The 14762-nt window shown below is 34.5% G+C and overlaps 1 protein-coding gene across 1 annotated transcript; it reads left to right on the forward strand.

Moving 5' to 3' along the window:
• Positions 1-1855: 1855 nt before the first annotated feature.
• Positions 1856-6900, forward strand: LOC125252929 (complement factor H-related protein 2-like). Its single transcript, XM_048166607.1, has 9 exons — positions 1856-2136; positions 2330-2497; positions 2590-2695; positions 2796-2872; positions 3020-3202; positions 3320-3487; positions 4373-4558; positions 6214-6399; positions 6633-6900. The coding sequence occupies exons 1-9, from the start codon at positions 2067-2069 to the stop codon at positions 6827-6829; spliced, it is 1341 nt and encodes a 446-aa protein (XP_048022564.1). The 5' UTR covers positions 1856-2066; the 3' UTR covers positions 6830-6900.
• The last annotated feature ends 7862 nt before the right edge of the window (positions 6901-14762 follow it).

Raw genomic sequence — 14762 nt, forward strand, 5'->3', positions numbered from 1 at the left:
AAAATGTGATTCATTTTGGAGAAGAAGAAAATTTTGGCTGAGCAATTCCAATAGGGTCCTCACACCATCGGTGCTCGGGCCCTAAAAATGTTTTAATCAGAAAATTTGAAAAACACATTGTTCGCTAAACATTTCAAACCTCCTGCAAGACTCACTTACACAGACATCAAGAATCAGCGTATGAATCTCAATAATGGTGACATGCTTCATGCTGCAATGCATTCTGGGAGCCATGGATGAGTTTTGTATGAAAAACAGTCAAGAGTCAAACTGCCTAACTGAAGTAAGCACTGACCTCGATCATCGTGACATCAAACCAAACTTATTTTCAACAAATCATCAACATCTAAACCTCTGGTAATTCTCAATAACAACTTTTGTAGATGAATGTCAGAAATAAAGTCAGTCTGGTTAGTAATAAGTGAAGCTGGTAATGCTGTTTGTGGGGTTGTTTAATCAGATCTTGATTTAATGTCTTTTATCTTCAGATGATTTCATCAAAGGCTGTGGCTGAAGTTGTAGTTCTTGTTGTTTCTCTGTCCTTCAGTGATTCTGCTCATTATCACATAATTATCTCATTAACTCCAGCATGTTTCTGTGTTATATTTAACGGCCTGTAGTGTTTGTAGTAAGCAAAGAGAAAAGATGATCAGGTGGTGTTGGATATGTTTTCACATGATCATTATTTGGTCTGAATCACTGAACTCATTTAGAACCCAATCTCTGAGTTAGATTCACATTATTGATTACAGCAGCACTGTGATTCTACAGCAGGAGATCAGCTTTATCAATATAATCTGAGGGATTTCTTAAAAGTCGTTCTCTTAAAAAAAAAAAATCTTTCTCTTAGGCACACACAGACATCAAGAATCAGCCTGTGAATCTCAACGACGGTGACAAGCAACATATTCTGATCAACAGATCAACTCTGAACATTAGAAAACAAGCTACTAAAAAGTCGCATAAACGGAACAAAATAAAATATGAGAATAAAGGAAATTACTAAGACAATTCAGGCTCATAATTTATTCATGCAGCAATGCATGATGGGAGCCATGGATGAATTTTGATTGGTGGCTCCCAGAATGCACTGCAACATGCTTTATGATGGCCACCACTGTTGAGATTCACAGGCTGATTCTTCATATCTGTGTGTCTACATGAGAGCCTTTTTTTTTTTTTTTCTAAGAACAACTTTTGATGAAACCTTTGAATTATTTTGAAAAAAAAAAAAACTGGATCTTGTGCTGTACAATGAATCACAGCGCTGCTGTAACCAATAATGTGAATCTAACTCAGAGATAAAGCTCCAAATGAGTTCAGTGATTCAGACCAAGTAATAAGCATGTAAAAACATAACCAACAAAACCTGGTCATCTTTTCTTTCTGCTTGTCTGGCTGTTATAACTCAGTTAAAACAGCCCAAACAAAATTTAATATTAAAAAGTGAAGGGTCAAGAGCCCAACTAAAGCAAACCCTGATCTCCACGATGGTATCTTAAAAATTGTGATTTTATCCTTTGGTGATTCTGCTTGTTATCATCAGGTGTCTTCAATAATGGTCAATCATTACTCAATTAATCACTTATTTATCTCATTAACTTTAACACTGTTTCAGCGGGTGGAAAAAAAAAACATGGCAGGACTTTTACTTTCTGAGCCCTGGACTTTTACTTTCTGAGCCCTGGACTTTCCACCTCTGCGCGATACATCCGTGGTGGATCCGCCACGGAGTCCTTTTGCTGTGTGGGACATGATCCAGTGAAAAACATTAACAGGATTAAGCTACAGAGTTAAGAAGTGCACATGCCAATTATTTTGGATTCTTTGTTTCCTGTTCATATGTTGCATAAATATGACTCAAGAAGATTGTTTTCTCTAAAGTAACTGGACTTTGGTGTGTCTAAATGCAAATATGAATTGCTGCATCATTTACAGGAAATATTGAGTGGTCTGATGTAAGAAAAAAAGTCTTTTTGACTTTAGTAAATGATTAACTTGTTGATCTCCATCAGACAAGAGTATCAGAGACAGACCAAAAAAGATAACGGCGAACTGAGCTCAAAATGAGAGTTCCAGTAAAACTCCTCGGCTTCGTCTTTTGGTTGTTTTTCTTTAATTGTGGCCAATGTCAAGGCAAGTAATCTCTTTATTGTTATCTATTTGAAAGTGTTTTTCATTTAGATTTTATTGACTTGAACATTAATGTTATATTATATGCACTTCCCAGACTGTAGCTTTAGAGAGTGTTGACTAGTTGTTCATGTACTTCAGCATTTAATATACATGACAGTTACGTCTTTGTGTAATGATTGTTTGTGCTTCTCAGACTGTCTTCGAGAGGATATCAAATATGAAAACACAGAACCAGCTGCGAAAGCTTCATACAGTGATGGTGAAACAGTGAAACTGTACTGCATGATAGGCTTTACTGGCGTGTATAGATTAAAGTGTGAAGAGGGAACATGGGACACAATCGTTGAGAGAAAATGTGCAAGTGAGAAAATTGTCAATATGATCACCAAATAATTTTATTGGTAATTAAATCATTGCCGTTTATGCAGAGTAAACCTTGTTTGATTTCTGCAGAGAAAAAATGCAGTCACCCAGGAGACACACCAAATGGTGATTTTAATTTTATCTCAGGATCAGAGTTTGATTTTGGAGCAAAAGTGTTGTACACTTGCAAGAAAGGGTAAATGTGCTTTATGCATTTTATTCTAATAAATGAAATGTATACTATCCTTTTAACATTTACTGTACTTGTAAAAAGTGTAAAAACACTGTGTTCACAGATTTGAAATGACAAGCGAAATCAATCATCGTACCTGCAGAGCTCAAGGATGGGATAATACTGTCCCTGTCTGTGAGGGTAAGCTTTCTTGAAAGTCAGGTTTTTTCTTTTAATTATCTCCGTTCTTCTGACAGTGACACATAAGCTACATTACTCAAGAGAAGAATAATTTTAGTGATTAGTTTGTTGGTTTCTTTTTTTCATATTTATTTATTTATTGGCTAGCTGTGAAATGTCCAGCCATTCGCACAAATGCGTTTGTGACTGCATCAGGCAACACAGAAGAGGGAAGTTATGGTGATGTTATCCACTTTGAGTGTGTATCTGCTGACAAAAAGATAGACGGAAGTAGTGACATTCACTGCACAGAGACGGGCGAATGGAGTGACTCTGTTCCAACATGCAAAGGTTCATTCTATTGCTTCATTTTTTGTTTTTCCTTATCTTTACCCAGTGATCACAGATTTCTGAGCTTTATTCAAAGCACCACTTTAATTACTCTTGTTTCTCTCACTTTCCACACAGAGATAACATGCACAGCACCTGTTATATCAAATGGTTTTGTTGTTGAGCCAGTGAAAGAATACCAGAAAGAGGCCATATTAAAATACAGATGTTCACCAGGGTTCAAGGCTAGAGAGGGTATCCCCAGATGTGCTAAATTTGGCTGGACTCTGAACCCAGGATGTGATGGTAATGTATCACTGTTAAATAAACAATTCATTTGGGAAATAATACAAAAATCCATATAACTTTCATTATACTAAAAATTCTGTAGTGCACTGAAACATTCTAAAATTAGATAGCCAATAGCCTTAAATTCCAAACGGAAAATTCAAGAACAAAATTGCAAGTAGTTATTGAAAAATTATTATTTCCAATACATTCAAGAAAATGTTAGTTTGATCTTAGTTTCAGTTTTTAAAAAATAATATGAATGCAGTCAACACACCAATATTTGTAAAACAATTGAACAAGATTATTTACTTCCATCTTCCTGCGGGAAGGGCCCAACTGATGTTGATTTCTTTTTTATAATAAATATTATTATTATTTGATAACTTCAAAATTAGTAACTACCCACTGAGCAAATTAGGTCCAGAAGACGTCTTTTTGAGGTCTTGTCTCAGGTTGAAAAGACGTCCACTGAGGGGCCAGAATGTAAGTTTTTATGACGTCTTTTTTGGACGTCTTCTGGACATCCGATATAGACGAACACGCAGAATCACCAAAGGAGAAAAATCACAATTTTTAAGCCACCATCGTGGAGATGAGTGTTTGCTTTAGTTGGGCTCTTGACCCTTGCCTTATTAATATTAGAGTTTGTTTGGGTTGTTAACTGAGTCATAATAGCCAGACAAGCAAAGAGAAAAGATGATCAGATGATGGTTATGTTTTCACATAATCATTGTTTTACCTGAATCCCTGAACTCATTTAGAGCCCTATCTGTGCCCTTTTCCTAAATGTGAAGGTAAGACCACAGATGGTAAAAGCCTCGGATTGGACAAAGATAGATCAAAGATAGATCTGTTGTTCACATGGAGGATGCTTGATTGATCCGATCTTTCTGTTTTTAGAGGTAATGTGTGTTGCAAACCTGACAGTGAATATGAGATCAGACGAACACCCAGGGCCTGAGATTTCAGTCAGACCTGGAGACACAATAACTCTTTCATGTGTTGGAAGGGAATTACAAGGACATAGAAAAATCACCTGCTTGTCAGATGGAGAATGGAACGTCCCATTCCCTAAATGTGTAGGAGGTAAGGTCACATGCTTAATTAGTTGTGTTTTATTAACAGAGTTTACAAGCATCACTATTGCTCATATTAAAGTGAAAGTTTGCAGATTTTCAGCCAGCTTTGAACAATATTTACAATATTTACTTTTTCTCTGTTTTACATGGACAGAGTACATTTTTTTTCATTTGTCAGCAAAAGTCTGCTGGATAATGATAATGGCTCCTGTCTATCCGCCCACAAACAGTTGGATAGACAGAAGGTTATTGTAAAAGTAGGTTTATCACAGAAATTTGTATTGTATGTTGTCTACTTTTTAAACAGCATTATGGTAATAAAAAAAATAATAAAAGGAACACTGTGTCAAAAGCTTTCTTACCTGTACTTCACAGTGTTTTGATTCAGGGGTTGGACAGAACCTATGGAAAGGCAGTTTCTTTTATTTTTTCTCCTCTGTTTGTCCCTAAACACTGTGTTCATAGTCATCCAATTTGAAAAGGAGACTACAGACATGAAGGTTTTTCAGATTATCTGTCCTTGTCTTCTCTCCATATTTACGATTTTTTGCAGCGTTTAGTCACTGCCTACAACACACTGGATCCTTCACTGAAAATAACTCCCATTAAATGTTTACTCTTTGAATACTTGCATTTGTGAACAATACTAATCAACACTATTGTGACTGAAAGTTTGCTAAGAAGTATTTCCTATACAATTCAAGCCTGTCCAATAGGATAGTGTGGTGTGAGTGGCCTTGCACAGCAACATACCCAGTGCATTATGGATGTCAAAGTTTACCTACACCTATTTGGCAAAAGGCAATACAATACTTTTTTCTCTGTTTTCTCTAGTTAGTATAGCACCAATTTCAACTAGATTTTTTTTCTTTATACCACAAAGACAGCCAGATTTTATTGAAAGCCATTTTGCCATTAGTGAATTACCCCTTTAAAGTAAATGCTGTGTAATATAAGATAAGATAAGATAAGATAAGATAAGATAAGATAAGATAAGATAAGATAAGATAAGATAAGATAAACCTTTATTCGTCCCACAGTGGGGAAATTTCTTTGTTACAGCAGCATGAAAAATAAAATAAAAAATAAGTGCAAATATATAAAAGAATAGACGAATAAGACATACTATAATATTACAAGTATATACACAACACAATATATAGAAATACAAATGAGGGAAAGTTCGTATTGCAGGTTGTATTGCACACAAGTGGTATTGCACATATTGCAGGTAATATTGCACGTATTACAGATAATATTGCACACAGTAGTATTATTAAATAATAGAACAGTAAAAACAGTAACTATTACAGCATTGAACAGTAATAGCAGTGTGTATTTTGGGTAATGGTTCATGAGTGTAATTCATCAGGGACCACCCAAAACACACAAATTTTCTTCAGGATGTCTCATTTAGATCTAGCTATATTATATTTTATAGAAAAATACAACCCAGATCTCTTCAAAACAGAATGTCATTTTCTTCAAGCATTTTATTAAAATGACCTTATTTACTCATATTAATGATGTGCATTTCATAAAAACATGTTCTGTTGTTTAAGGCTCTAAAAAATGCATTTGGCTGATATTGAGATCTATTAATGCCACATGTACTTGGTGATCTAAAAACAGTCTAAAAAATAAAAAAATGTCTGCTCACAGGGAAATGTGGGCCACCACCACTTGTGGACTTTGCAGATACAACAGAAATGACAACAAGTGAATACAATTCAGGGGAGAGAGTTGAATACAGCTGCTTTAATAAATACATACTGGTTCAGAGTCACCCCTACTCCAAATACTTGACCTGTGAAGATGGAGAATGGAGAGGGAATATTAAGTGTTTGAGTAAGTATGAACACTCTACACTATCATAGACATGCCAGGCTTTTCTCACCGTTTACATTATATATATATATATATATATATATATATATATATATATATATATATATATATATATATATATATATATATATATATATATAATGTAATCTTGTAGTTGAAGTTGTAGTTCTGGTTCTGATGAATCAATGAATGTATCCTGTAACACTGAGATTGAGATGTTGTGTTTGTTTCAGAGCCCTGTTCAGTGTCTGTGGAGTTAATGGATGAAAGAGGTATAGAGCTGCGATGGGGTGGACGGCAAAACATATTCTCACCACATGGGGATATAATCTCCTTCAAGTGTAAGAGTGGCAAATATTCAGTAGGCCTAGGCAATGACCTAAGATCAACATGTAATGATGGAGTGATGAATTTGCCTCTGTGTGAGTGACAGTGAATAAAACATCACTGAAGCATCAGCTGTATTAATAAACAAAAAGAAATAAAGCAGATCAAAATTAACCTTTTCCCAATTCAGTTTCATCTGTTCATGATTTCTTGCAATAAAAATACTAAATGTAGCATATTTAAGATGCGCATGTATGAAAAATATTAGCCTAAGCCTACTTTTTTTTTGATAGATACCTTTAACCCTACATTTTTTTGCTAGTCAATGCATGTTTTTTACTCATTAAACAACCCAAATAAAACTTTTATAACATTTATAATGTGAATTAATCAGTTACTAATTTATCTTTTATAGACTCAAACAAAACAGCCCTGGTCACTGGCCATGTAAAATGTTCACATGAAATCAAGACAGTCTAAGTAAAAAAATTTTTTTTTTTTTAGACTCAAGTAAACTTTTAAGTAAATGTTGTTCACAAATGTTACCAATGGAATTAAATGGAATAGCTAATATTAGCACACACACACACACACACACACACACACGCACACACACACGCACACACACACACACACACAAAACAGGGTCGCTCAAGAACATATTTGTGCCAAATACTAGAAAAATCTTTGCATTGATGTGTGTAAAATAAATAATCAGTCTTTAAATATTTCATACTTGGCCAGCAATTCAATCGTTACTATTTATTAGCCTTGTAAACTGTACTAAGAAATCTGTCATGCTTTACAGCTCAAAATGAAATGTGAGATATTTCTCTTTCTTCAGTTAATGATCATGGGTGCCTCAACAAAAGGTAACACAATGAAACAAACTAGCTACAAGCTAAAGATAATATAACATTCATTCATATTTTATATAACAAATATGATATTTTTTCGTAAACAAGTGTTAAATTATAATGCCTGTCTGAATAAAGTGGTTGTTGCTTTTTCCATTAGAGCTCATGTACAATAACATCCAAATGTGGGTCTAAAACTTTAAACTATAAAATATGAGAGTTACTGATTTTATCAGTACACTCTCAGAAATAAAAGTACAAAATTTTACCTTTAGGGGTACAATGGTACAAAGGTACAAATTTGTACCCTTGTGATTTGTACCTTAAGAGACCATTTTTGTACCTTTAGTGACAATTTTGTACCTTTATTTAACAGTACAAAAACTGACCCTACAAAATTGGCTTTGACAGCGTACAATTGTTGACTATAATGAGATATATATATATTTTACACACTGAAGAAGTAACATTGAAGTGAAAAAGTAACACTGAAGCGGTGTTAAAGTTAATGAGATAATTGATTGATGATTGACAATTAGTGGAGACACCTGATGATGATAAGCAGAATCACTGAAGAAACAACAAGAGAAAAAGAGAGACAACTACAACTGACTTCCAGCCATTAAACATTATTACACTTATTATTAACCAGTTTGATTTGATTTCTGTCATACATCAACAAAAGTTCTTATTGAGAATTAACAGATGTTTAGATGTTAATGTTTGAATGAAAGTTTAGTTTGAAGTCACCATGATGGTGAAAAGCACTTCCTTTAGTTGGGCTCTTGACTCTATAACATTAATTTATTTCTGGTTGCTCCGCCTTTGTGTTTGTAGAGCACATTTGTTATGGCCAGAGAAATTATGACCTGAGCTGTGTTTCCCAAAAGTGCTGTGGGCCAAAGTTGATTAATTTAGGTTTACAATGCTTTGGGGAGCACAGTCATAATGGTTGTGTTTTCTCATTGTGAAATGGTCAGATTCATTGGTGACGTCCAGTATTAACTGGTGATATAGATGTTATATTATTTCTTTATAGTAAATCTGTTACTGCTTGAGATCCAGCAGAGCTTTTATGATCTGAAGGGTGTTTTTTTTTTTAAAAACACACAGACATCAAGAATCAGCATATGACCCTCAACAATGGTGACAATCAAACAAAGTGCTTCATGTTGCAGTGCATGATGGGAGCCACCAATCAAAACTCATCCATGGCTCCCATCATGCATTGCTGCATGAATAAATTATGCAGCTGAATTGTCCTGTAATTTTCGTAGATTGTTCATGTTTGCTTTATTTTTCTGTTGTTTTGTTGTGACAGTAGCTTGTTTTGTGATGTTCAGAGTTGATCTGTTTGTCAGTATTTTGTATTTATTTATCGTCACTGTTCTTGAGAATCATATGCTGATTCTTGATGTCTGTGTGTGTTTAAACACTGAAGCTTCAGTTCATAATGTATTATTTTTAAAAGAAAAAAACAATCATACTATTGTCAGATCTCAAGCTGTAAAATCACAGGATTACAATCATTAATACTAAAGCTACACAAACACACAGTCAGAGATTTAGACTATAAATGACATCATGCCATCACATGATGATTATATCATCAAATTACATTGTGACCAGATCTCTGACTATACAGATTTCTCTGACTATTACAAATGTGTTTTACAAACACAAAGTTGGAGCAATCAGAGAAAAACTCATAATAAAAGATAAAGAATCAAGAGCCCAACTAAAGCAAACGCTGACCTCTTTCATGGTGACTTGAAATGAAACATTCCATAAAACATCAATTAAGATGTTTTTTCTCTCTTTCCTTCAATGATTCTGCTTATTAACATCAGGTGTCACCACTAATTGTCAATCATCAATCAATTATCTCATTAACTTTAACACTGCTTCAGTGTTACTTTTTAACACTCGGTAAGATGGACTCATATGGAATGTTTGAAAATGTGTTTCAAATGAAATGTTGTAAAATGTGAAAATGAAAAGGATTTAATAAATTCTGGTTTTAATTCAGTGTATGTGTGTGTGTGTGTGTGTAAAATATATATATCTCATTATAGTCAATGATTGTACGCTGTCAAAGCCAATTTTGTACCCTTTTTGAAGGGTCAATTTTTGTACTGTTAAATAAAGGTACAAAATTGTCACCAAAGGTACAAAACTGGTCTCTTAAGGTACAAATCACAAGGGTACAAATTTGTACCTTTGAGGGTACAGCCCCAGCGACAAGCCATTGTACCCCTAAAGGTACAATTTTGTACTTTATTTTCTGAGAGAGTACAAAATTGTCACCAAAGGTACAAAACTGATCTCTTAAGGTACAAAACTGGTTTCTTAAGGTACAAAACTGGTCTCTTAAGGTACAATCTACAATGTACTACACTCTCAGAAATAAAAGTACAAAATTGTACCTTTAGGGGTACAATGGTACTAAGGTACAAATTTGTACCCTTGTGATTGTACCTTAAGAGACCAGTTTTGTACCTTTGGTGACAATTTTGTACTCTCTCAGAAAATAAAGTACATAATTGTACCTTCAGGGGTACAATAGCTTGTCACTGGGGCCCTTAAAGGTACAAATTTGTACCCTTGTGATTTGTACCTTAAGAGACCAGTTTTGTACCTTAAGAAACCAGTTTTGTACCTTAAGAGATCAGTTTTGTACCTTTGGTGACAATTTTGTACTCTCTCAGAAAATAAAGTACAAAATTGTACCTTTAGGGGTACAATGGCTTGTCGCTGGGGCTGTACCCTCAAAGGTACAAATTTGTACCCTTGTGATTTGTACCTTAAGAGACCAGTTTTGTACCTTTGGTGACAATTTTGTACCTTTATTTAACAGTACAAAAATTGACCCTTCAAAAAGGGTACAAAATTGGCTTTGACAGCGTACAATCATTGACTATAATGAGATATATATATTTTACACACACACACACACACACACACACACACACACACACACACACATACACTGAATTAAAACCAGAATTTATTAAATCCTTTTCATTTTCACATTTTACAACATTTCATTTTAAACACATTTTTAAACATTCCATATGAGTCCATCTTACCGAGTGTTAAAAAGTAACACTGAAGCAGTGTTAAAGTTAATGAGATAATTGATTGATGATTGACAATTAGTGGAGACACCTGATGTTAATAAGCAGAATCATTGAAGGAAAGAGAGAAAAAACGTCTTAATTGATGTTTTATGAAATGTTTCATTTCAAGTCACCATGAAAGAGGTCAGCGTTTGCTTTAGTTGGGCTCTTGATTCTTTATCTTTTATTATTAGTTTTTCTCTGATTGCTCCAACTTTGTGTTTGTAAAACACATTTGTAATAGTCAGAGAAAATAGGATCTGGTCACAATATAATTTGATGATATAATCATCATGTGATGGCATGATGTCATTTATAGTCTGAATCTCCGACTGTGTGTTTGTGTAGCTTTAGTATTAATGACTGTAATCCTGTGATTTTACAGCTTGAGATCTGACAATAGTATGATTTTTTTTTCTTTTAAGAATAATACATTATGAACTGAAGCTTCAGTGTTTAAACACACACAGACATCAAGAATCAGCATATGATTCTCAAGAACGGTGATGATAAATAAATACAAAATACTGACAAACAGATCAACTCTGAACATCACAAAACAAGCTACTGTCACAACAAAACAACAGAGAAATAAAAGCAAACATGAACAATCTACGAAAATTACAGGACAATTCAGCTGCATAATTTATTCATGCAGCAATGCATGATGGGAGCCATGGATGAGTTTTGATTGGTGGCTCCCATCATGCACTGCAACATGAAGCACTTTGTTTGATTGTCACCATTGTTGAGGGTCATATGCTGATTCTTGATGTCTGTGTGTGTTTAAAAAAAAAACGCCCTTCAGATCATAAAAGCTCTGCTGGATCTCAAGCAGTAACAGATTTACTATAAGGAAATAATATAACATCTATATCACCAGTTAATACTGGACGTTACCAATGAATCTGGCCATTTCACAATGAGAAAACACAACCATTATGACTGTGCTCCCCAAAGCATTGTAAACCTAAATTGATCAACTTTGGCTCACAGCACTTTTGGGAAACACAGCGCAGGTCATAATTTCTCTGGCCATAACAAATGTGCTCTACAAACACAAAGGCGGAACAGCCAGAGATAAATTAATGTTAATAAATAGAGTCAAGAGTCCAACTAAAGGAAATGCTTTTCACCATCATGGTGACTTCAAACTAAACTTTCATTCAAACATTAACATCTAAACATCTATTAATTCTCAATAAGAACTTTTGTTGATGAATGACAGAAATCAAATCAAACTGGTTAATAATAAGTGTAATAATGTTTAATGGCTGGAAGTCAGTTGTAGTTGTTGTGTCTCTCTCTTTTTCTCTTGTTGTTTCTTCAGTGATTCTGCTTATCATCATCAGGTGTCTCCACTAATTGTCAATCATCACTCGATCATCAATCAATTATCTCATTAACTTTAACACTGCTTCAGTGTTACTTTTTCACTTCAATGTGTGTAAAATATATATATATCTCATTATAGTCAACAATTGTACGCTGTCAAAGCCAATTTTGTAGGGTCAATTTTTGTACTGTTAAATAAAGGTACAAAATTGTCACTAAAGGTACAAAAATGGTCTCTTAAGGTACAAATCACAAGGGTACAAATTTGTACCTTTGTACCATTGTACCCCTAAAGGTACAATTTTGTACTTTTATTTCTGAGAGTGTAGGGTACCTTAAATATACAGTCCAGTATGGTTTAATTTTTCCCACCATTTTCTTCCCTCGGCTTATATTAACTGCTATTAAATGGCTTTTTATCCCAGTAAAACTATAGCAGCTCAGCTATCTTTTTATAATGGTTGAATCTATGTGGATTTGCTGTTATATTTATCCTGTGATCTCCTGAGTGCTCCGTTTTTGATTTAATAAAGACTGATTATTTGTTTATCCCACAACACAACATCATTGTTAATATATGGTTGTTTGTTCCAAAATACAACAAAACTAAAACTTTATTTGCTTCTTTTCTACAGAAGTTACCTGTGAGGGTGAACAACTCCTCAATGTTGACATAGTAGTTGAATATCCAGGTATTTCTCCACCTTATAAACCCGGACACATTGGGGTTTTCTCTCATGATTGCACAGTGAGAGATTACTAATAAGGAATATGATTTAATCATTTACGAAACCTTTTGTAAATGAATCTTCTTACTCCACAAGTTAAATCTGATTTAGATATATTTCAGTCAATGGATAAATAATGTGAATGGAAAAATAAATCCAGATGGAGGAAACTAAAGTGACCATCATTTCTTCTTTCTCTAGATGTAACATGTTCTCTGAAAACAACAGAGAACAACATCAAAATAGAGCGATTCCCAGATATTGAGGGACCCTGGACAAAAGTTGATATTTTCATGCAATGGACAAGGGCAGAAATTAAAAGGACAGAGAGAAATCACCTGTCTGCCAAATGGAGAATGGAGCTGCCGTTTTCCTAAATGTGAAGGCAAGGATTGGACAAAGATTTTTTTTTGACGTGAAGGACACTAAACTGACCAGATTTTTCTGTTTTTCTTGTTTCTGTTTAGAGGTAGTACGTGTTGCAAACCTCACAGGGAAAAAGATCATTGAGTCCGAAGTTGCTAACTTCCAAAGTTGTCCGAGGTTTGGTTGTGAAAGGACAGAGAGAAATCACTTGCCTGTTAAATGGAAAATGGAGTAAAAGCCTATAAATCTAACTTATGTAAAGCTAATAACTGATTTTTTATATGAGAGGTGCTTTAGCATTAGGGACTTAAACAAAACATTAACACTACCAACTTTTATCAATCAGTGTTTCAACAGGCCATTAAGGTCATTTTTTAAAATCCTGCTCGATTTATCTCTGTGCATTAATTTGAAAATGTATTGTGTTGTTTAACACCATAAAAATACATCTTGCTAATACTGAGATTGAATAACAAAACAATAAAAAAGTCAATGAAAATTACTCTTAATTCTACTCTTTGCTTTGCTTTCAGTGAGAACTGAATGTGGGCCACCACCAAACCAGGAAAATGCAGATACAACAGAAATACCAAAAAATGAATACAGTTATGGAGAGAAAATTGAATACATGTGCTTTAATAAATTCACAATGGAATTCTCCCCCTACTTGACCTGTGTGCAAGGCGAATAGAAAGGATATTTTACATGTTTAAAGGGGTGGTTCAATGCGATTTCACTTTTTTTTAACTTTAGTTAGTGTGTATTGTTGCTTCTTGAGCATAAACAGTATCTGCAAAGTTACAGCGCTGAAAGTTCAATGCAAACGGAGATATTGTCTTGTAAAGTTATGGCAGTTTAATGCCTACAAAAACGACCGGTTTGGACTACAACGAGCTTCTTCCCGGGTTGGTGACATCATAAACCCTGCAAAACGCCCCCAGAAACACGAAACAAAGTGGGCGAGGCCATGCGGCGCGGCATAATGGAACCGGAAGAGTTGTGTAGAGTTGTGAAGAGTTGAGCGGCGCGATGCGATGTGTCAAAAGATAAAAGAACCCATTATAATCTGTGATATTTTCTACACTGGATGTGGCGTGGAAGAAAGCTTCCAGAATGTTCAATGAGTTCAATGCTGGATTTGCACAAAGGCTAATACTGAAAGATGGAGCAGTTCCCACTTTAAAAACAGAAGCTGCTGTTTATTTGCTTCAAACTGTAAGTAGATTTTATTGTTTGTACATGTCTTTTAAATGTATAGTTCTTTTGCTATTTTTGGTTGCATCAAGGACATATACATGTCCATGACCTTCTTTCTTCAGTCGAAAAGAAATTAAGGTTTTTGATAAAAACAGTATTCCAGGATTATTCTCCTTACACTCTAAAAAATGCTGGGTCAAAAACAACCCAAGTTGGGTTGAAAATGGACAAACCCAGCAATTGGGTTGTTTTAACCCAGTGGTAGGGTTAAATGTTTGCCCAACCTGCTGGGTAGTTTTATTTAACTCACAGGGGTGCAAACACATGTATGGTCAAAAAAGAGAGAGGTAATCGAAGCCCCCGCCCAGCGGCAAAGTACCGGTATTTATTATATTAATATATTGCTATATAATACTAAATAAGATATGTATTAA

The sequence above is a fragment of the Megalobrama amblycephala genome, linkage group LG2 (genome assembly GCF_018812025.1).
Source record: "Megalobrama amblycephala isolate DHTTF-2021 linkage group LG2, ASM1881202v1, whole genome shotgun sequence".
Lineage (NCBI taxonomy): Eukaryota > Metazoa > Chordata > Actinopteri > Cypriniformes > Xenocyprididae > Megalobrama > Megalobrama amblycephala.

Bases quoted from the DNA above. Each gene is read 5' to 3' on its own strand.
- LOC125252929 (XM_048166607.1), top strand. From the start codon at position 2,067: ATGAGAGTTCCAGTAAAACTCCTCGGCTTCGTCTTTTGGTTGTTTTTC. The intron at 3,488-4,372 runs GTAATGTATCAC...TTCTGTTTTTAG, and splicing joins TCTGAACCCAGGATGTGATG to AGGTAATGTGTGTTGCAAAC. The intron at 4,559-6,213 runs GTAAGGTCACAT...GTCTGCTCACAG, and splicing joins ATTCCCTAAATGTGTAGGAG to GGAAATGTGGGCCACCACCA.